At 35.9% G+C, this 24,426-nt stretch overlaps 1 protein-coding gene across 1 annotated transcript in view; it reads right to left on the bottom strand.

The window, feature by feature from the left end:
• Positions 1 to 24,426, bottom strand: part of EFCAB5 (EF-hand calcium binding domain 5) — a 120,878-nt gene that overhangs the window by 39,039 nt on the left and 57,413 nt on the right. Inside the window, exons 7-11 of the mRNA XM_079130770.1 lie at positions 15,776 to 15,935; positions 4,240 to 4,335; positions 1,444 to 2,493; positions 619 to 696; positions 429 to 521 (exon numbers count right to left, since the gene is read on the bottom strand). Of these exons, the coding sequence (XP_078986896.1) occupies positions 429 to 521; positions 619 to 696; positions 1,444 to 2,493; positions 4,240 to 4,335; positions 15,776 to 15,935 (1,477 nt within the window). The remainder of the gene's footprint in view (positions 1 to 428; positions 522 to 618; positions 697 to 1,443; positions 2,494 to 4,239; positions 4,336 to 15,775; positions 15,936 to 24,426) is intronic.

A 24,426-nucleotide genomic window follows, 5' to 3' on the forward strand; every position in this document is an offset into this window, starting at 1 on the left:
AATCCACAATACCAATACTACCTTTCTTAGCAAACCTTGAAAAAAAATAGATTCTCATTTGTCTCATATGTTTGGATGTGAACCTACTAGGAAAAGAAATAGTTGGCATGATTTCTATTGAGTTCTAACATCTGATTCCTTTTATATGGTTGTACCATATCTTTAAAGCAGTTTTAGGGTCATATAATGATAAAAAAGTCTATTAATATGAGTTTGAAAGCCAAAGGATTTTCATTGATAGTAGATGTCATTACCAATAGCATGTCACCACCAGAAACACCCATCTTGTATACATTCATACCCATCAGTTTCTAGGGACAAAACAATGTAAGAATTCTATTGTGTCTTAGTTAAATCCACTCTTTCTCATGGGATACCATAGTAAATTAAAGTCATCTATGCTTTCTACTTTCATTGTTAACACATACCTGTAAACTTGGAGTTATCATAGATTAAGTTTGCTTGATCCTCATCTTCAAATTTGGCATACTTCTTCCTCCAATCACAAGCGAAAAATTCACCTATAAAAACACATTTCATAACATAGCCAATTTAACTCTCTTTCACAAAGTTTCTGTCCTAGGTAATAAATGAAAGTAGGATTAAATGAAAAGTTACCTGACCATGATTTTCCTTCTATTTTTTGGGACTTGGGTTCACAGGATTTGTCTTTCTGAATGTCCTTTCTTATATCAGCTAAAAGGTTCAAAAGAGAATTCCTATGAATTGGGCATGACATCTTTTGTTACATATCATAAGGTTAATGAATGGGAAAAATATGTTCCATATAAAACACCAAAAACCCTAAGTACTTCCCCACATATATTGTGTCATAATCAACCACAATTAAATCACTTAATAACTTTAATTGTTGAGAGAAACTCTGTGGCAAAACCTGTTTGTTGTATCCCAATTTGTACATGCAAAATAAGAGATACATTTCCCAGCTTCTCTTATAGTGAAGTATTACTATTCTGACCAAAGAGATATATCTAAATATTTGACATGCAGGGTGTTTTCTATCTGAAATATGACTTTCAGAAACTCTTCTAGAATATACATCTTTTATCTGAAAAAAAGACCCATTTTTATAGTTAACAAATTTTTAAAAGAGGTTTCTAATATCAGACAGCCCATTTAAAATAAAGGGGCTTCTACCTTTTCAAATAAAAAAAAAAAACAGTCAAAACATTTCTACATGTAACACTGCTAGATCTTCCTTGTTAATGAATTTCTAGTGAAAATGAAATTCTAGGTAAACTGACAATAGAGACATTCAGGTTTGCATTTAATTGATTATTCAAGGTCTAGACTCACGTTGAGTAGCAAAATATGTCTGAGGTTTGCACATTCTGACATGCTAAAAAGGATACTAATTTAAATTATTATTATTCTGAAAAGACTTTAAAAACTACTCCACAAAAAAAGGAGCTAAATCACTACCTGAAATATCTGTTTTACTTGACGTAGGAATGGGCTCTTGCAGTTCTTTTGATAATTCCTCTTCATGTATTAGCTCCCAAGACTTCTTTTCTTGTGAAGGGATTTCGATGTATTCAGATTCTGCACTTGTTTTAGAGATCCTAACTTCCCTTGATTGTGAAGTTGAATCTACATCCTCTTGTTCTGGAATTGTCTCTCCATATGGACCTTGCTCTTCTGTGTGTGGTTCTTCTATTATTGACTCTCTGTGTGATCCATATTCTGAATCTGATGCTTTGCGTGGTCCTTGCCCTGTTGTTGATCCTTTGCGCTGACTTTGTCCTGTTGTTGACCCTCTGCGTGATCCAGGTTCTGAAGATGACATTTTACGTGGTCCTTGTCCTGCTATGGATGCTTTGCGCTGCCCTTGTTCTACAACTCTGCGTGTCCCTTGTTCTTTGGCTGACTCTCTGCGTGTCCCTTGTTGTGTGACTGACTCTCTACGTGTCCCTTGTTCTGCATCGGACCCTCTTTGTGGTTCTTGTCCTATCTCTGACTCTGTGTATGCCCCATGTTCTGCAATTGACTCTCTTTGTGGTTCTTGTTCTATCATTGAGCTTCTGCGTGACCCTTGTTCTGCCCCTGACTTTCTGCGTGCTCCTTGTCCTATTGCTGACCCTTTGCGTTGTCCTTGTCCTTTAATTGACCCTCTGTGTGGTCTCTTTTCTGTTATTAACTCTTGTTCTATAATTGACTCTGGGACATTTTCTTGTTTTATTTCTGGTTCTTCATAGAGTTCTTGTTCTGCAGTTGAAATTCTCTGTGGTCCTTGCTCTGCAGTTGTCTCTTTCTGCTCTTCTGGTGGACTTGGTGGTGGTGTTGATTTCTTCTGCTCATCATGTTTTTGTTGATTTTCTGATAATTGATTTTGGTTTTTACTCTCATGTTTTTCAGAAAGTAATGCATTCATCCCTAAAAGCACCTTATCAAAGTCTTCATAAATGTGTTTCTGATTATCCATGTCTCCCCAGAACTCAAGCAAGTCTATCTCTTCAAATTCAACAAATGGCCCTAATGCAGAAAACAAAACATTTATCTAAAAAATTGATCTTTAGTGCAGAACCAGAGGTATTAAACTAATGTTTTAAAAGCATGAGCATAGTGATTACAATATAGACTTATTACTTTATTATTTTTATTTTTCAATTTTTTTTTTTGGTACCAGGGATTGAACCCAGGGTGTTTAACCACTAAGCCACATCCCCAGCCCTTTTAATTTTTATTTTGAGACAGGGTCTCGCTAAGTTCCTCGGGCTGGCCTTGAACCTTCCATCCTCCTGCCTCACCCTCCAGAATCACTGGACTACAGGCATGTGCTACCACACCTGGCTAGGCCTATTACTTTAAATAAACATCAGTTATCTTTTGCTTCAATCCCATAAAAAACAAAAAAATATTCAAAGGAACATTAAAAAAATGCTCACTACTGTGAATTAGATATCATCCCTTCCTAAAAGGTATGATTTGAGAAGTGAATATAATTTTTCTTTTGCTATTTGAGGTGTTGCTTAGACTGTTAAACCAAATAAAATTTGTCCTCTATATTTGTGATACTCCCATAATCAGTGTAGCTTAGAGAAGGGGAGGGGGACATGTCTTTTCATCTTTTTAAAAAAATATTTTTATTTTATATGGACATAATACCTTTATTTTATTTATTTATTTTTATGTGGTGCTGAGGATCAAACCCTGTGCCTCATGCATGCTAGGCAAGCACTCTACCACAGAGCTACAACCCCAGCCCTGTCTTTCCATCTTGATATCTTTTTAGTTTATGTGATATAAAAATAAAAAGCAAGTCTTTATTTATGGCAATCTTTCAGTGGGGCTGTTTTTCCAATATTTACTTTCCTTCTCTCTTCATTCCTCATTTCTTTTCTTCCACAACTTACGTGGACACCTGGTTCAGAATTCCCGACAGAGGGACTGGTGAGTAGCTCAGTGGGAGAGCATTTGCTTAGCATATACAAGGCCCTCGGTTCAATCTCCAAAACAAACCCAAACAAATCAAAACAAAACAAAATGAACACAATACTCTAGGGAAAGAATAGACAACATTCACCAAAATCCCACTGTTAATAAACACAACAACAAAAATTTGGTTTTCAGGACTGCAGGGAATAAGACTCAAAGCACAAGATAATAGTTAAGCTATAAAATTGTGATTCCTACAATTTTTAGAAATATGTGTATCACCCATAGATTTTTTTTTTAAGCATTCAAAGAGTAAACTTTCGTACAAAAATAAAATATTGATATCATTTGGAAAACCCAGTCATGAAAAGATTTTTCTCTTTAAAATACAAATAAATCTCATAATTTATTTTTATAGAAATATAAAAAGAATATGTTACCATAAATGTATAATGAAGGTATACAAGTAAAATGCTTGGGAGAAGAAACTATTTTTCTAGAAAAGTTAGTACTTTAAATTGCACATTAAAATGGAATAACCATTATCAAGTTAATTTCTAAAACATTCAAATTGTCACTAAAGCCTCTCTTTATTTAAATGAATTGAAAATTGAGTTCTAGCTGAGTTCTGACAACTTTGAATATTGTACCATGCTGAAAAATACATCTAGATGTAATGAAGAGTGAATTTTCTGGGAGAATGAACAAATAGATACAGCTGTCAGGACTTAAGGCAGATGTTATGTGAAGGCATTCCATAGAAGTAGAATGATCCTGTGCTATCCTATCAGTGGACTGTGACACTTCAGCTTGAGTGTGCTCCTCTTTCTGAATGGCACTTACATTGTCTTGGGTTTCGGAGTAAATGCTTATGCTTTTGTGTAATTCTATCATAGAACGTTTCCAGCAAGGCCAATGTCCTCTGCCGATCCAAAATCCCTACCTAAATAGAAAAATTGTAAGTTAGTAGTCACAGGAGATTTAAGATTTTTCTGTAGACAGAACAATGACTATTTTTTCGATTGAAAAAACTGAGGATTGAACTTAGGGGCTCTCTATACTGGTCTACATCCTCACCACTCCCCCCCACTTTTTAAAAAATATTTTTAGTTGTGATGGACATAATACCTTTTTTTTTTTGTTTGTTTATTGTTTTATGTGGTGCTGGGAATAGAACCCAGTGCCTCACATGTGCTAGTCAAATGTTCTACCACTGAGCTACAATCCCAGCCTCCCTCATCCCCTTTTTAAATTTTATTTTTTTGTCAGGGTCTCACTAAGTTAACTGGTCTCAAACTTGTGATCCTCCTGCCTCAGCCTCCTGAGTCCTTAGCCTGTGTGCCTGTAAGAACTGGCTTTTGGAAGCTTTTGCCACCTCTACTATCAGCACCACCACCATTATCAAATAAATAAAAGCAGCAGTAGCAAAATCAGGAAAGCTGTATCTTGTCTAGGCTAGGCTTATACTTAACTTCCCCATTCTGTGACATATAAAATACCTTGCACTTAGTAAATGTTAAACAAATATTTGTTTGACTTGTTAATTGCCGAATTCAGCACATGATGTTCTGTTCTTGTCTAACCTTATTTGAGCGTGTCATAATTAACTGTTCCCTACTTGTTCTCTATTGTGTTGTTCTATTTTCAGAAAAATTTAATTACAGAAAAATATAGAAAATGACAAAGCTGGGGCTGGGGAGATAGCTTAGTTGGTAGAGTGCTTGCCTCTCAAGCACAAAGCCCTGGATTCAATCCCCAGCACCACAAAAAAAAAAAAAAAGAAAGAAAGAAAAAGAAAAAAAGAAAATGATAAAGCTAACATTTGTGTTTCAACATCCAGAAATCATGACTAAAGTACACACAGAAATGTACATATACAAAACAGATATATGTATCCTTCTTCAAATTGCTTTTATTTACTCAACATTGAGATCTGATTTTTGTATATACAGAAATATACTTTATTCCCTTTAACTACTATAGAGTATCATAATGTGAAAGCACCATAATTTCCTTAAAATTCTTTTATTGATGAATATTTAGATTATTTTCAGTATTTTGATATCAAAATAATGCTGCAACAGATATCCTTATACACATCTTGCACACATTTATAAACATTTCTCTAAAGTAAATAAAGTGGAATTACTGTATTATGTACTGCATACATTCTCAATTTTAGTAGTTATTGCCAAATTGTTCCATAAGTTTCCCATACCAATTAACATTCTCACTAGAAATGAGAGTATCTATCATTTCTCCATATCTATACTGAGATTGTTAGTTTATGATTTCTCCAATCTGATCTATAAAAATGGTAACATCAATTTGCATTTCCCTGATTATTAGTGAGATTAAATATATCTTCATAAATTTACCATGTATTTATCTTTTAATCTTCTGTGAATAGCTTCTTCATGTACTTATTCCATTCTTCAATAGGGAAGAGTTGTCTGTTTCTTATTAATTTGCAAAATTTTGTTAATGCGGCAAATATATTTCCCTAATCTGTTTCTTATCTTGTAATTTAACTTTTGGTGAGATTAGACATATCAATGCTTTTAACTTTGAGGCAGTCAAATAAAGGAATAATTTATGGTTTGTGCTTACTTGGCATATCTTTTAGAAAAAAATCAAAAGATATGCTCAATATTTGCTTCTAAAATTTTCAAAATTTTGTTTTCTGTATCTGTTTCTGATCATATAAAACTCGATTTTCCTCATGAATGATGTTGAAATCTAATTTTACATTTTTCCCAGTATGAAAGGCAATTTTCTCAATATCATTTATTAATTAGTTATTTTCTCACTAATTTATATTGCTATCCTAAATCTCTACATGCTTATGGATTGGATGTCAGGTATAATATTCTGTTTCATTGATTTGTCTATTCTAGCACCAAACCAAGCTGTTTTAATTAATATAACTTTATTTTAAAAATCAGGGAAATTCTCCTTAACTTGTTCTTCATGTATATTTGACCTTTTGATGTATTTGGACCTCTGTTTTTCCCATCTCAATCTTTTTAACTAAACATTCAAAAAATGTAACATATAAACAGATAAGCACACAAATCTTAAGTGTATAGTTTCATTAAAAAGAAGGTAAACATACAAGGTGCAATGGTGTACACCTACAATCCCAGCTACTGAGGAGGCTGAGTCAGGAGGATCACAAGACCAGCCAGAGCAACTCTGTGAGACTCTGTCTCAAATAAAAAATAGAAAGGGCTGGGGATGGAGCTCAGTAGTCAGGCACCCCTGAGTCCTATCCCCAGCACTGCTAAATAAATAAATAAATACACACAGGAACTGTTTCTCAAAGAATAACAAACTTTAATAGAGAGCAGGGTTTTGTTCCAAAACTCAAGGGATCTATACTGTTATTCTACTATTATGACTTGCCACAGCATTCCCATTTGTCATATACACTTAAAATACTGTAGGATCTTTGGATAATAAGGCACAAAGCAAAAAAAGGATTGTGCACTGCAGCATAGAAAAGCCTACAAAGCCTTTTCTTTTTCTGGAATTCATTCTGGCAGGTGATGGCTCAATTAATGCCTCAGAGCAACATACACAAATTAATTTATAAGACAAGCACATACAAATGTAGTAAAGATTGTTTTGAAAATGTAAAAAAAAAAAAAGGTCTAATAAGCATGGTGCCTCTTACTTAGTGGTATGTGATAAAGGTTATAGCAATTTACTAATTAGTTACAGAATTCATCTAATTCTTTAGAACCACTGGACTGCTAAAAATTTACCAGGCTATGTAAACCCTGGATTGTTATGTCCTATACTCTGACACAGATGTGTCTTACCATGGCTTCTAATACTACTTCTGGTTAATCAAGTCCAATTACCATGATGGACATAATCAAGGTAGTGCATATGTGTGGTGTTCTGTGATATGTCAATACAATCAACAGCTCTGCATACTAGATTATAATAGAGAAAGGACAGCTCCTTTAGCTTTAAGGCAAGGTGGTGAAAGTGTACTGCTACTCCTGATAGGTAAAATCAAAACTTCTGTTGGTCCTTGTAAACTGCTCCAGAAAAAAAAATAACACATGACAGATCAATAGCCAAGAAAAAGAGGACTATGTCAATCTAGTCCAATAAGGATTCCACACCTGGAGTAGCTGCTGCAAACAAAGTCACAGTAATCTTGTTGAGATGTACTCCCCCTTCTTTGCAGATAAAACAGGAGAATTAGGTTAGAATGTGATAGAATTACTTTCTCTGTATTCTTTATTTTTCATATCTAATTTCTATGGAATTGTTCTGTTTCATTTTTTTATCTGATTTTTTGATTTTTATCCATTTTGTCAAATGAGAAACTCAGGAGTTCTACTTGGTCCTGTCTTTCATAATAATTGTCAGTCTCCAATTTGGAGAACAAATGTGAGGATTCTGTTAGTTGTTGGATGTTGTCTATTCCAAGTAAACATTCAGGATCAGAAATAACCACAGCGAAGTCCTGTGATATAATTGGGCCAAAATAGTATTTATCAACTGACATGAATCAGTCCTAGCTTTAATCAGTAGACTAGAATTAGAAGCCATGGTAAGACACAGCTGTGTCAGAGTAGCCTAATTCTCCTGTTTTATCTGCAAAGAAGGGGGAGTACATCTCAACAAGATTACTGTGACTTTGTTTGCAGCAGCTACTCCAGGTGTGGAATCCTTATTGGACTAGATTGACATAGTCCTCTTTTTCTTGGCTATTGATCTGTCATGTGTTATTTTTTTTTTCTGGAGCAGTTTACAAGGACCAACAGAAGTTTTGATTTTACCATCGGGGTGTTTTGGGATCCTAAGGCTTAGTGTTAACTTGGAGTCAGTGTCTGGTAATTCTGTAAGGTCTGTAATATTTCCCTTTTCTCAATTTATATTCAGCCTAGTAAATAGGTGTAGGTCCTTTAAGGAAGGCCTGGAGGAAGATCTATCACACATGCTTGTAGAAGTCTTGTAGAATTTTTCCTCAGGAGATCCAACCTCCCTTTCAGACAAAGAGTTCTGGGTACATGAACTGACTTCAGTCTGGGATCTAGGTAAGAGGCCAAGACTCTCTATTGTGGTATCATACTTCATTTTTCTGGTTCCATAATTAGTGCTTTTCTGTAAATAGAGCCAACAATAATATAGTAAGACATTCTAATTCTTAAGGAAACCATGATCACCCAGAAAATCCATGCATGTCAAAACACTCAGATGGCCAGTTTAATTCCCACTTTTCTTTATGGTAATTCTGGTTATATATTCAGATCTAGAGAAATAACCACAATGTGAATCCTAGACAAACTGGATCCCATTAAAAGATGGGTTTTGGGATTAAGTCAAAACGCCACTTATCAATAATATTTATGAGCACTAATTTGACTAGTATACTTTGTCTCTGGCATTTAAGTATCATGAATCTTCTGTCATTCTGGACTCAAATCATTTTTCTTGAAATCAGAAGTTCACCTAAGTGGCAGTATCTCTCACCATGAGATATCACAAAAATTTTTATCAATGCTGTCATTCCCTTCATTAATTTCTTGATTTCTTCTCAAGGGAGTGTCACCTGGGCTCTCTTGGGCAATCTGGTGGAGGTGCATGTGTTCAGGCAACACACAAGAAATCAACTTTAGCAATCTTTAAATTAAAATTTTTTTCTTTCCCTATTATATAAGAAGGTTCTGGCATCTCAATCTCATTGAACCTAGGCCATCTTTGAGTTACCTACCAAACAAGCTGCTCATAGATACTCAAAATATTACTGCTAAGTAAACCTTCTAAGTAAAACCACATTGATAAATTTGAGACAATCCAATATTATATCTATCCTCCTATTCTGAAAGTACTGTAATCAATTCCCACATCATTCCCCAGGTGTCTGCTGCTTTGAATTAGCAAAACCTTGCTGTTCTCTTAGAATAGCAGCAATCATTTCCCAAGACAAACTTTGCACTAGTACTCCTGGGGCATACTGAGATCTGACTCCAGTATTTTTTCAAAAAAATTTTTTTGGTATAGTAGTTATATATTTAGATTTTTAAATTATTTGTTCTCTTTAGATATACATGACAGTAGAGTATATTTTGCCATATTACAAATACATGGAGTATAACTTATTCTAAATAGGATCCCATTCTTGTGGCTATACATGATGTGGAGTTTCACTGGTGGTATATTCATATATGCACATAGGAAAGTTTTATCCAGTCTACTGTCTTTCCTATTTTCATCTTCCCTTCCTTCCCTTTGTCTAATCCACTGAACTTCTATTCCCCCCCCCACACACACTTATTGTGTGTTAGTATCTGCATAACAGAAAGAACATTGCCTTTGGATTTTCTGGAGATTGGGTTATATCACTTGGCATAATAGTCTCCAGATCCATCTATTTACTGGCAAAAGTCATTTTTTTTATGACTGAGTATTATTCCACTGTGTATACATACCACATTTTCTTTATCCATTCATCTATTGAAGGGCATGTAAGTTGGTTCCATAGTTTAGTTATTGTGAATTGAGCTGTTATAAACATTGATGTGACCTGGGCCCTATAGTAAGCTGATTTTAAATCCTTTGGATATTTACTTGGAGTGGGATAACTGGGTCAAATGGTGGTTCCACTCTTTTTTAAAATTTTATTTAGAGACAGGGTCTCACGGAGTTGCTTAGTGCCTTGCAGTTGCTGGGGCTGGCTTTGAACTTTTGATCCTCCTGTCTCAGCCTCCCAAGCCTCTGGCATGTGCCACCATGCCTGGCTGGGGTCTTTAATTTTATTGCTTGAAATTGATCTGTTTCAATCTTCCATGTCCTCTTGATTCAATTTGGGTAAATCATATGTCTCCAGAAATTTATCTATATCTTCAACATTTTCTATTTTATCAGATATAAATTTTCAAAATAGTTTCTGATTATCATCTGTATTTCAGTAGTGTCTGGTGATATTTCCTTTTTCATCATGAATTTTGGTGGTTTGAGTTTTTTCCCTCTTTCTCTTGGTGAACTTGGCTAAGAGTTTATCAATTTTATTTATTTTTTTCCAAGAACCAACTTTTTGTTTCATTGATTTTTTGAACTTTTTTTTGTTTGTTTGTTTGTTTTAATTTCGTTGATTTTATTTCCTGTCTTCTTCAGCTTTTGGTGTTGATTTGTTCTTCTTTTTCTAAGACTTTGAAGTGTAATGCGAGGTTATTTGATGTTTTATTCAGCTTTTTCACTGCTATGACTTAAAGATCTGACCAGAACAATTTTAGGGAAGTGTTTGAAGGCTCACGGTTTCAGAGGTCTTAGTCTATAGAAAGCCAGCTCCATTCCTCAGGGCTCAAAGTGAGGCAGAACATCACGGTGGAAGAGGGTGGCAAAGGGAATCAGTTCACATGATGATCAGAAAGCAGAGAGTGAGACTCCACTGGTCACATACAAATATATACACCAAAGCCACACCACAATTCCCACTTCCTCCAGTCATACCCTACTATGTGAGCTTTTTGGGGACACCTCACATCCAAACCATAACATTTGATGACTTTCTATTCTTTTAATAAATGAGCCCAATGCAATGAACTTTCCTTTGAGAACTACTTTCATAGTGTCCCAGAGATTTTGATATCTTGTGTTGCTATTCTCATTTACCTCTAATTATTTCTTTTATTTCATACCCGTTTTCTTCTGCTATCTATTGGTCAACCAATAGCATATTATTTAGTCTCCACATGTTAGCTAACTCCAATTTTTAGTCTAAAAGCAATAAATATTGTATAGTGGGTCTTGAGGAAAATAGGCATCCCCTTGCAAGTCAGTTGCCCCAAGTGAAGTTATTATAAAGCCCACAGGAAAGAAAAACTAATACTCTCATATTGGAGGGAAAGGATTGTTTCTGATATTAGAGGAGGCTGGTTTAGGGAGATTTGTGACTCAGTTCCCTGAGTCCATCAAATGTAGCTATTCCAATTCTCAGGATCCCGCTATTTTCCAAGCAATTTTCTAGTTTTAATATAGAAAACTCAGCAAGTCTATGAACTCAATTTACATTTTAATTGTCATGTCAAATTTTGGGGTTGATTTTTCATCTACATCTGCCCCAAAGCTACAAGAAATAGAGATTTTCTTTATAATAATCATGGACACTTTCTGGTTTTCCGACTTCAATTTGAGCTAAGAATTCAAAGCCCTGAGCATGTCTTCTGTGTGTGTGTGCGTGCGCATGCATGTTGGGGAATCAAACCCAGGGCATTGCATATGCTGAGCACATGCTCTACCGCTGAGCTATGCTCCCAGACCTGAGTTTGCCTCACCTGCTGCCCCCACCCCCCACACTACTGAAGAGGTGTTTTACCATTGAGCTACATTCCCTGCCCTTTTTATTTTTTATTTTGAGACAGGATCTCACTAAATTGCAGAGACTGGTCTCCAACTTGTGATCCTCCTACCTTAGTCTCCAGAGTTACTGGGGTTATAGGCATGTGCCACTGCACCCAACTCCTGAGCTAAGCTTGTATTTTACTTTCTATAACCTTTCTTTTCTTCTTTTCTTCCTTTCATTCCTTTTAAAAATTGTTTTATTAGTACTGGGGATTGAACCCTGGGGCACTTTCCCAGTTGTTCTTATTTTTTATTTTGAGACAAGGCCTCACTTAGTTGCTGATAGTGGTCTTGAACTTAGGATCTTCCTGCATCAGCCTCTCAAGTAGCTGGAATTATAGGTATACACCACCATGCCTGGCTTCTATAACCTTTCTAATGCAATGAAAGGAAGCTCACCCATTGGTAATGCAAAGGATCATCACTATTATAATTATGGTCAAACAAAGCAGCCTATCTGTCTTTTAATCCTTTTCCTTCAATAGGTACTTCAGCTCAAGAAACCATCAATGATAATTTTAAGACCTTTTCACTGAGGAGTAATGTATATGTGATAAAGTATGCAAATCCTGAGTATTTAGCTCAATGAATGTTTGCCTGTCTGTGTAAACTGTACCAGATAAAGGTATAGTACATTTTCATCACTGCCAGAAGGCATGGTTTCTCTTAGTAAATAACTTTCCTAAAGATAGCTATTATTTTTATATTTATCACTATAGATTGTTCTTAAATGTCATTAAATGGAATTATATGGTATATTCTTCTTGTGTTTTTTCTTTTTCCCTTGGTACCAGGGGAAAAAAAACACTGATTCACATCCCCCAGCCTTTTTATTTTGAGACAGGGGCTGCTCAGTTGCTTAGACCTTACTAAATTGCCAAGGCTGATCTTGAGCTTGTGATTCTCCTGCCTCAGCCTCCCAAATTGCTGGGATTACAGGTGTGTGCCACCATACCTGGTTTCTTTTGTTCAACATTACATCTATGGATGCCATTCATATTTCACTTGACTGTAATTTATTTTTCATTGCTATATGACAGTCTACTATATGAATTTATAACAATTTATTAAAAAAATAACAAAATGAATCAAACAACATTGCCCTATGTAAATTTATGATTTTTAATTAAAATAAAAAAAAAAAACAGAAAAAAAAACCAATTTATTTATTCATTCTGTTATTGGTAGGCATCTGTATTGCTTTAGTTTTGGCTGTTATAAATAATGCCACTATGAACATTCTTATCTTTTTAATCAGCTTTAAATGAAGTATAACTTACATTCAACACAATGCACCAATTTCAAGTTTAATGAATTTTGACAACACATACCACCTATACAGCAACTGCAAAGTGAGGATCAGAACATTTTTATAATCTTAAAGAGTTCCCTTTTGCCTCTTTGCAAAATGTTTCCCATTGCCAGGCACAGTAACCCCAGCAATTTGGGAGATTGAGGCAGGAGGATCACAAGTTCAAGGTCAGTCTCAGCAACTTGGCGAAACTCAGTCTCCAAAAATAAAAAGTGCTGAGGATGTAGCTTAGTGGTAGAGCATCCCTGAGTTCAATTCACAGTACCAAAAAAAAGTGCCCCAGGAAATCACTGATCTGCTTTTTATTGCTATGGATTATTTCTCCTTTTTCTATAAATGAAATTATAGAATATTCTTCTGCCTTCTTTAACTGAGTATATTTTTGGGATCATCAATATCACTGACTGTATCAGTATTTCATTCCCTAATTCATTCCCTTTTATTACTGAGTAATAATATGGGTACATGGATATGCTACAATTTATCTTTCCACAAGTCAATGGATATGTTGTTTCCATTTTGGAGCTATTATGAATAGAGCTGCTAAGAATATTCATGTATAAGTCTTTTAGTGTATATATATATTTTAAGTTCTCTCATTTCACTTTATTTCTTCTAGGTATATCTAGGAATGAAATTGCTGTTGCTGTGGCACATGATAAGGGTATGCTTAACTTTTTAAGAGACTACCTTGGGCTGGGGATGTAACTCAGTAGTAGAACACGTGCTTAGCACACTTGGGGGCCTGGGTTCAATCACCAGGTAAGAAAGAATGAAGGTAAGAGGGATAGAAAGGAAAAGAAAAAAAACTACCAAACTGTTTTCAGAACAGTTGTACCATTCCTACCAGTAATCTAAAAGAACTACTCTACATCTTTGCCAACACTTGGGTTGTCAGTCTTTTTTAGTGATTCTAGTAGTTTAGTTTTTATCGAATTGTGGTTTTAATTTACATTTCTCTGATGAATAATTTTACTGAACATATTCTCTTGTATTTATTAGTTATAAAATATCTTCTTTTCTAATATGTTCTTGATATTTTTAATTAGTTTACTTCATTATGTTGTAGAAGTTATTTTTATTCATTGAATTACTTTTTATGTATTGCAAGTATTGGTATGTGACATACAAGAACATGTGTGTTCTAGGACTATGTTTAATTATTCTTCTCTCAGTAAGAGAAAAACTGTTTTGATATCATGTTTTCCATTCTTCTTTACTCCGTGATTTTTTCTTTTTTAAGAGCTCAGCATTTGCCATTTAAAGTTCAGGCTTTCCAAACTCTTGTTTCAGTCATGGAACATCCATTCAGAAACTCAATTAACAGCTTTATTCTGGACTCTATGTACCTTCCCTCTAAGATCATCACATAACTAGTGTTTGAATGATGGACAGAAAGACAAAGAGCACAGTAAACAAAGGTTTACTTCATTAATTCTCTATGTTTGTTATTAATTCATTATGTTTTTTATGCATGTAAGTTGGTGTTAAATCGGACAACAGAAAGCAGTTGTCCTCTAGGCATTTTACCATGGAATAAAATCTTGACATCCATGTTACACAATATTTATTACAAGCTTTGTTAAAAGAAGCAATGTTCAAGGAAATTACCTAAAAGGCAAATTAACATTTCAGATTTTATGGAATATATTACTGACTTAAGCAGGGACCTACATTGCAATATATTGGTTCTTTTAAGAATTGCTTTTTCAAGTGTTGTATCACTTGCCTGTACTTAAGGTGGTTATAAGGAACTGTCATAAGATGTCATTGATTCATTTATTGTAAATCCATCAGCAAAGATGTTCACTTTATCACATAGGGCCCTTTAATTACCACCCTCAGGAGAAACTCCTGGTTAAACTTTGACCCTTAAATTTCTGTACTACTTCTTAGCACCAGTTTGTATTCACATTACAAACATTGTTGATAATGTGTTGTGTTTCCTTTTTCACACTTACTGCCCAGAAACCTTAGATTCAAACTTATAGATAACCCACAACAAAATTTAAGTCTTCATGGCTGACTTACAGTTTCATTTAGTATCCTTTCTCTTCCCCTAACTCCTGCATTTTTTCTATTATTGTGTGCTTTCTGAAATCCTTTCTGGAATATGGGGATATGAATACTTCAAAATACATTCCAGCAAAGTTTATATCTAATTTTGCAAGTCCATTTGGTATTCTGTCACAGAGATGTCCTCCCAAGCTAGTTCTTAGAAAAACTTTTTGATCGAAATTCCTTCTGTTTTTAAGAACCAGTATAGTAAAGTGGTAGATTTTCTAGCAGCCCTTTTATATAGGACGCTACCAACAAAGAGAAAAAGCAAAACCAATTTTAATCATCTACTGATTTAGGAATGGGAAAGAGATACATTTAGAAACAAATGCTAAATCCTGTAGTGCCACTCAAGCTGTGGTTTGTAGGTTGGTACATGCCTATAATAAGAAAGATACAAAAATTGAGAATAACATCTAGAAACTTTTATAGCAAATTGACAAAGTGATAATAAACCAGATTTGAATCTGATAATAAAAATGAGGATTGTATTTTGTGTGTCCCTCCCCCAAGTTATCCATTTTCATTGATTACACATTGATCCATAATGTATTGAAATTTAAAATATCATCAACAACTACAATGACGTAAAAACTGGTCCTTCATAACAAATAGTGTGAGAAGGAATGCTTTAAGGGCCTTAACCTACCTTCCCGTGGTCACAATATAGAAAGAGATCAGCAAACATCTGTCTCTTTATATCACTTTTTATGACCTCCCGGAATTCGTCTGCACAGTGGCAAAGGTGCTTGAGGAGTTCCTCAAAAATATCACTTTTAAGGTCTGCAATGTGTGAAGAGATGAACTGCAGGGAAAGAGAGAGAGAGAGATGACTTAAAACTATGTCCTTTATTTGGATTTTCCAAGGGGTTTGGTCCAAATATATGAACTGCACTGGCTACAAAAATGTTTCCATATCATTTTTTTTCTTTTTGTTTTTTTCCCATATTATTTCTTATCACTTAAAGGTATTTTTTGTTTGTCCATTTGTTTGTTTTGTTTTGGTTTGGTTAAACTGGGTCAGGGGCACTCTATCACCATGCGACCTCCCCAGCCATTTTTTTTTAATTTTAATTTTTTAAAATTTGAGACAAGGTCTTGCTAAGTTGCCAAGGCTGGTCTCAAACCTGCAGGCTTGAACTTGTGATCCTCCTGCCTCAGTCTCCTGAGTCCCTGGGATTACAGGTGAACACTATAACACCCAGTACTTTTTTTCATGTGAGTGCCACTGTATATGCTGTGCTGCAGAGGTGGACATTGTACACCATACGCCAGTGGGACTAGATATTTTTGGAGCAATTTCTCTTGAGGTCACATTGGCATTATATAAGGTAGACTTTCCTCACAGTAGGAAATAGAAGCAATCCTAAAATGTTTCCTGTGGATGAAAAGTTCCAAAATTGAATGAAGCTTTTCTATTGGCTTGTGGCAGATGAAAAGCATGTGAGTTCCAAGGCTGACTATGTTTAATTTTTTTTTTAATATTTTTTTCAATTGTTGATTACCTTTATTTTATTCATTAATTTATATGTGGTGCTGAGAATCGAACCCAGTGCCTCACACATGCTAGGCAAGCGCTCTACCACTGAGCCACAACCCCAGCCCCGACTATGTTTAATTATTGTAAAGAATGGGGATTCTGAGTAGTTTTTATCTTTTGATATTACAATGAGGTATTCTTTGTCTATTTTTTTTTTTTAAGTGTAGGAACTGAAAATATCTATGTTCTTGGGCCATTTCTCTTCCCTTGTTGAATAGCAATTCCCCAAGAAGTGAGATTTCTAGCTTAGAAGTTAAAAGATGTCTGTATTTTTTGAGAAGCTTGTGCCCTTTTGCAGTCCCACATCAGCCTCGCCATCTGTGTTGCTGCCTGAATTTTTGCCAGTTTGGTAGGTCAGGAACATTACATTCTTGATCCACTTTTCATGAGAGCTAGAAAGTATCTTGGATATAAAGAAATGATCAAGCACTAGCAGAGTTTCTGAGCCGATACTTCTTGAAGTGTTAGCTCAGTCAGTGAGTTTCTTCATTGCTCCAAGGACAGATTTACACTGCACAACCCTACAAATGATTGGACCAGGAAAGGACACTTAACCTAAGCAATGCCATTCAGATCCTCTCTACTGAAAACTGGGGACTAGGATTTAGGAACAGTCACTTGCTCTCTGAGTGGGGCTGGATTTATGAGTGTGTAAGTATATGGGAGGAGGTAAAATCTTTTGACCCTTTTAAGGTCTTTGGCAGGGCCTGAGAACTAAATCAACATAAGACAAAAGGCGAAAAGCACAAATGTATAACACAAGTTTTACAGAGCCCTCATAAAGAAATAATGATCCAAAAAAGTGGCAAAATCCTTGTGTTTTCATATTTGGTGGAACAAAGAGAGGCAAACATGGAAAAGTATTAATGTAGGGAACAGCATCAGTATTACGTGAAAACTTGTTAGAAATGCAAAATTTTGAGCCCCATTTCAGACTTACTGCATCAGAAATTCTGGGGTTAGGGTCCAGCAATCTGTGTTTTAACAAGTCCCATAGGTGATTCTGATGGTTGCTAAAGTTGGAGAACCAATGAGGTGCTCTGGGGTAATTGGTCCTGTTGTTTGATCTTCATGACCTTTTGCTTGAATAGTAGGTATTTTTCTAAATTACTCATATAGTATAATTGTTGAATAATTGGCATTTTTCTGTCAATATTATGGCTCAATTCTTTAATGCTGAAAAAAATACTAGTTCTTGAGAACAATAACTCTGTTTTATATTTAGCTTTTGAGAATAGACGTCAAAGTCATTTCAGTTTCCTGGCCCTGGGAATGCTACTGAATCAAGAATTAGTTAAAAATTTTCTCTGGATTTTATGAGTTTTTTGAGTAAGCATATTCTAATTGTTCTATAATTGTGGGCTGTATGACATAAAGACTACCAATTGCCAACATCAAGCACAAATCAAATTTCAAATAGAATCATTACACAAATTTGTCAGTGTCTGGTCAGAACAGGAAAAAAAGTGAAAATATGTGGTAGCCTTTGTGTTTTTACACTCTCCCAAGTAATGAATCAAAATAGTTGCTCAGCTTAACTTAAGAATATAACTAACTACTGCTGGGTGTGGTGGCACTCAACTGTAATCCTAGCAACTTGGGAGGCTGAGACAGGAGGATCACAAGTTCAAGGCCAGCCTCAGCAACTTAGTGAAACCCTGTCTCAATATAAAAAATAAAAAAGCCTAGAGATGTAGCTCACAGAACTCTTAAACATTTGAAATATACTGAGACAACTTATGGTTATGTACTAGGTCCCAATGTAATGAATACTGTTTTTTTCCTTTCTGACTTAATCTTGAGACCATGGTAAATGTCACATTTAATAGATTGGTAGCTACAATTAAAAGTACACAGTCTGGGCTATTGAGATTCAAGCTTATTTACTTGTAGATATACTTAAGAGTTGATGAAGTAGGTGATAAAAGAGTAATAGAAAGTTGTGCATTGTGGTGAATGCCTGTAATCCCAGCAACTCAGGAGGCTGAGGCAGGAAGATTGCAAGTTCAAGGCCCACCTCAACATCTTAGAAACCTGTCTCAAAATAAAAAGTAAAAAGGACTGGGGATGTACTCTGTGGTAAAGTGCCCCTGGGTTCAACCCCCAGCTAACCCCCCATCTCCTGTAAAGAGTAATAGGAAAAAAACTATGTTTGAAAACTATCTTAGGTATTAATGTCCAAACTTCTTGAAAGCCATGGTAGTTTACAAGAAGCCTGCAAGCAATGAGTACAGAATATTTAAGTAGACAGAATATATCTCTTATCTATCACTGAAGAAATGGTGTGTTCACATAGACTTTGGGGAGAAATTAGCTTCCTGGTTTCAGAGAGGTAACTTTTAAGAAACAATTATTAGATGAATGAGCTCACTGATAAGTGGATGATGACACATAATGGGGGGTGGGAGGGGGGCAAGAATGGAGGAAGGAGGGACTGTGTAGAGGGAAAAGAGAGGTGGGAGGGGTGGGGGAGAGGAAAAAATAACGGAATGAATCAAACATCATTACCCTATGTAAATGTATGAATATGCAAATGGTATGCTGTTACTCCATGTACAAACAGAAACAACATGTATCCCATTTGTTTACAATAAAAATAAATTAAAAAAAAAAGAAATAATTATTGAGGGCTGGCAGTGTAGCTCAGTGGTAGACTACTTGCTCAGCATGCTCAAGGCCCTGGTTTTGACCTTTAATATTGCCAAAAATAGATAAATAAATAAATAAACAAAAAACACAATTACTACTAATTATATATTTAAACAAGCAGTAATGTACTTCTAATTTTTCAAAAATTTGCTTAACAGATGAATTAAACAAAGGCCTCATTTAATATCCGCTGAAATAAAAATACCAGATACAAAATTTTACAAACAATTTTGTTCCTACTGGTAAAGTATAATGTTAGTAATGTTATGGGCTAAGTCGTATTCTCCCAAAATTCATATATTGAAGGCCCAACCCTTGATACCTCAGAATGTGACTGTTGGAGACAGGGTCTTAAAGAAGTGATTAAGTTAAAATGTTACGGTCAATAGGGGTAGGCCTTAACCTAATATGATTAGTGTCTTATAAGAAGAGGAAATCTGAACACATACAGAAGGAAGACGGTGAAGACAGAATACCGTCATTTACAAACCAAGCAGAAAGACCCTCAGTAGAAACCAACTCTGCTGACACCTTGTCTCACCCTACAAAACTATGGGAAATTAAATTTTTGTTATTCAAACAACCCAGTTTGTGATACTTTGTTATTACAATTCTATCAACGAAATGCAGGCAATAAGGAATTGCTGAATAGTCAGTTCTTTGATTTACATGATTTTTTACAGTTGAAGATCACCTATGAAGTAGTTAACTTGGAGGATCATTTACCCATTCCTTCCCATTTCTTTGGCATAGAATTCTCTCATTTCTCCTCAAAGTGTTCTCATATATTTTTTCAATATATCATTCCCTCTAACTCCCCCAAACCCATCGTTCCCCTTTCTTCTGTCTTTCTTCTTTCTTCTGTCTTTCCTGCTACAGCTCAAAGCACATGGGAAACAAAAGGAGCAAAACAAAGCAAAATTACAAGAGCTGGATGAATTACAGACAGAATAGAAAACCAGTCAGATAAATACCATTGTGGGGAAAATGCACAGCCTGGATTCAGCAGAGCATGTTAAAGAAAGACACAATCTTTGGGTACAGTTATGATGACTTTCTCTTTAAAATTTAAATGTGGAAGCTGGGCATGAAGGCATGTACCTGTAATCCCAGCAACTGGGGAGGCTGAGACAGGAGGATTGCAAGTTTGAGGCCAGCCTCAGTAAATTAGGGAGGCCCTGAGCGATTCAGTAAGACCCTGACTAAAAATTAAAAAATAAAAATAAAAATAACTGGGAATGTAGCTCAGTAGGAAAGCACCTCTGAGTCACTCTCTAGTACCAAAAAATAAAATAAATGAAAAGTAGAGCCATTTCAGTTTGAAAGTCTCAGGCTGTATGATTGCTATAAAACAATTCTATCAGTGATCATCTCAGAGTGAACCACCACTCAGCAAGAGCAGAATGGCCATGAAGAAGAGAATCAAAGAATGGCCCTCATTACTACTGGCCAAGGGATACAATACTCAGTGTGGCAGAATCAAAAGTTAATATCTGAATCTTACTAAACAGGATCTATAGTTTTTGTATATAATTATTCTTAAGCTGATTAATTCAGGGGTGGATCTCAGATGGCCTGAAGCCCAGGCCTACTGAAGGATGCATCTGAGAAAAGTGCAAAGTACACTTCTCAGGTTAGCCAACTGCCTCACTTTGCCTGGGATTTTCCTGGTCATAACACTAAAAATTCCTGAGAAAACTTCTTGGTCCCAGGCAAATCAGGATGGTTTGAAACTCTATACCTTGATCCACGCTGATGGTATAATTCCAATAAAGAACTTTGGGGGGACCTTGTTTGGAAGTATGTTGTTTGTATCCTGCTTCACATAACAAACAATCTCTTTAAGTATCTGTATCCTTTGCCACAAAAGAAACTTGACAGCCTTTAGCTGTGTCCACAGTATCAATACCCATTCCATTGGGGTAACTACACATAGTAAATTACATAGAGAGTTTTTCCCCCAGGGTATGCATTTAAAGGTATTCAGAAAATACCACCCACAAGCTTGCCACTTTGACACAAGAATTAACTTGAGTTAAGGCACTTAGAAAAATAAACAGCAGGTGCAAGAAGATCACTTTGACCTTCCTTCTGTTTCTTAAAAGCAGAAGATGAAATTCCTGTAATTAGTCCAAGGGAAGCAACATTCTTATATTCAAGGATAGGAAGTTGTGACAGAGAGAATTCTGTAAAGGTCTTGTTAAAATAACTCTTTATCTTCTAGCCCTCCTCACATAATTTAGTTGCTTTGTCGCACTAACTTTTTTTTTTTTTTTTTGTATGAGGGATTAAACCCGGGGCACTTAACCACCAAGCCACATCTCCAGCCCTTTTTTGTATTTTGTTTAGAGACAGGGTCTCACTGAATTGCTTAGGGCCTTGCTAAATTGCTGAGATTGGCTTTGAACTTTTAATTCTCCTGCCTCAGCCTCACTAAACCCTTGGATTACAGGTATGAGCCACTGCGCCCAGCCACACTTAACTATTCGATCAGTTTAGTACACATTATTCTTTGGAGCTTCATTTCCTTATGAAGGCTCCCATGCCACATAAAACTTTTTTTTTTTTTTTTCCTATTGATCTGTGTTAGGTTAATTAATTCTCAGGCCCAGCATGGGAAAAAACCCTGAAAGGATAGAGGTAAAATTTTGTCTCCCCTACACACTCACCCAGTCTCAATTCTTTTGTTACATATAGTAGTCACATGATAAAGAATGTGTGTGTGTTAAAGATAATTGGAAATGGAGAACACAAATGACAATTTGAGTCCAGAGTCTCATAACAAGAGTGAGCAGACCTGATAAGCAGACCACACATGCACAGATAATCCTTTATTTAATAGCCCTCGCCTGAAAAAGCCCAACTTCGTACTACTTTGGAGGCAAGAGGTTATAGACTAACAGTGGAATAAACAAACAGTGAAACGGTATCAGTGCAAGAATATGACCCAGGTCACATCCAACTGATTTGATAATTGGCAGTGGAAATAGAAGTGTACCAACCTCTGGAGCCCTCAGAGAGGGGAAGGAGGCTCTGCTTTCCTTAGCTCCTCATTCTGGAGTGTTGGGAGGGTCTTCTTTACCTCTGGCCATCCACACCCCTCACTGCATGAACCCTTGTCACAATAAAGGTCTTATATGTGACTGATTTAGAGATTTTAAATAAAATTCCTTTTCCTGCTAGTGCATGGTGATGCCTTATTCTTCAGGTAGCATTTTTATTTCATCACAAAAATAACAACTCTGATTAAGAACTCCATAATACACAGCACCTAGATATCAAGGACCCTAGCCACCATATTAAACAATTGCATCCGTTTGTAAAATGGGTTCCAAGTTCCAAATAACCAACTAGCAGAAAATTTTGGGGCTGTGGGGTACACAGTTATTCATGAGACTGGCATTTGAAAAATCCTGAGTACTTTAACAACTCAATATTACCTTTGTCTTAAAATGTACCAAGAAAAATTCAGACAGGATTTTCTTTCTTTTAGCCTCCCTCCCTCCCCTGGTACTGGGGATTTACCAATGAGACACCCCAGTCTTTTAAAATTTTTTTCCTTTGAGACAGTCTCACTAAATTTCTAAGGCTGAACTCAAACTTGCAATCCTCCTGCCTCAGCCTCCCAAGTTGCTGGGATTAAAGGTGTGAATCACAGTGTCCAGTACCTTTTAGCCTTCTCTTGAAGCAGATTACTAAGAAATTCTTTGTCAAACAGGGGAATTCATAAAGTCTGGGGGCGGTGGGGTGAAAAGAGTCCTCCTATCTAAAATGTTAACTACACACTTTTTTTTTTTTTTTTTTTTTTTTGCAGTACTGGGGATTGAACTCAGGGCCTTGTGCTTGCGAGGCAAACACTCTACCAGCTGAGCTATCTCCATCTCTCACCATGCACGAAACTAAACTCAAAATGGATTAAGGACCTCGGAATCAGACCAGAGACCCTGCAGATTATAGAAGAAAAAGTAGGTCCAAATCTTCACCTTGTTGGTCTAGGATCAGACTTCCTTAACAGGACTCCCATAGCACAAGAAATAAAAGCTAGAATCAACCACTGGGATAGATTCAAACTAAAAAGCTTTCTCTCAGCAAAGGAAACTATCAGCAATGTGAAGAAAGAGCCTACAGAGTGGGAGAATATCTTTGCCAATCATACTTCAGATAGAGCACTAATCTCCAGAATCTATAAAGAACTCAAAAAACTTTACTCCAAGAATTCAAATAATCCAGTCGATAAATGGGCTAAGGAAATGAATAGACACTTCACAGAAGAAGATCTACAAGCAATCAACAAACATATGGAAAAATGTTCAACATCTCTAGTAATAAGAGAAATGCAAATCAAAACCACCCTAAGATTCCATCTCACCCCAATTAGAATGGCGATTATCAAGAATACGAGCAACAATAGGTGCTGGCGAGGATGTGGGGAGAAAGGTACACTCATACATTGCTGGTGGGGTTGTAAATTAGTGCAGCCACTCTGGAAAGCAGTGTGGAGATTCCTTAGAAAATGGACCCTCCATTTGACCCAGCTATCCCACTCCTTGGCCTATACCCAAAGGACTTAAAATCAGCATACTACAGAGATACAGCCACATCAATGTTCATAGCTGCTCAATTCACAATAGCCAGACTGTGGAACCAACCTAGATGCCCTTCAATTGATGAGTGGATAAAGAAACTGTGGTATATATATACAATGGAATATTACTCAGCCATAAAGAATGATAAAATTATGGCATTTGCAGGCAAATGGATGAAATTGGAGAATATCATGCTAAGTGAGATAAGCCAATCTCAAAAAGCCAAAGGACGAATGATATCGCTAATAAGTGGAGGATGACACATAATGGGGGGGAGGGAAGGGTTAGTGTTAGGGTTAGAGTTAGGGTTAGGGAGGGGGGCAAGTATGGAGGAAGGAAGTACTGTATAGAGGGTAAAGAGGGGTGGGAGGGGTGGGGGGAAGGGAAAAAATAACAGAATGAATCAAACAACATTATGTAAATTTATGATTACACAAATGGTATGCCTTTATGCCATGTACAAACAGAGAAACAACATGTATCCCATTTGTTTACAATAAAAAAAAATAAAAAAAAATAAA

The sequence above is a fragment of the Sciurus vulgaris genome (assembly GCF_902686455.1).
Source record: "Sciurus vulgaris genome assembly, chromosome: 3".
Lineage (NCBI taxonomy): Eukaryota > Metazoa > Chordata > Mammalia > Rodentia > Sciuridae > Sciurus > Sciurus vulgaris.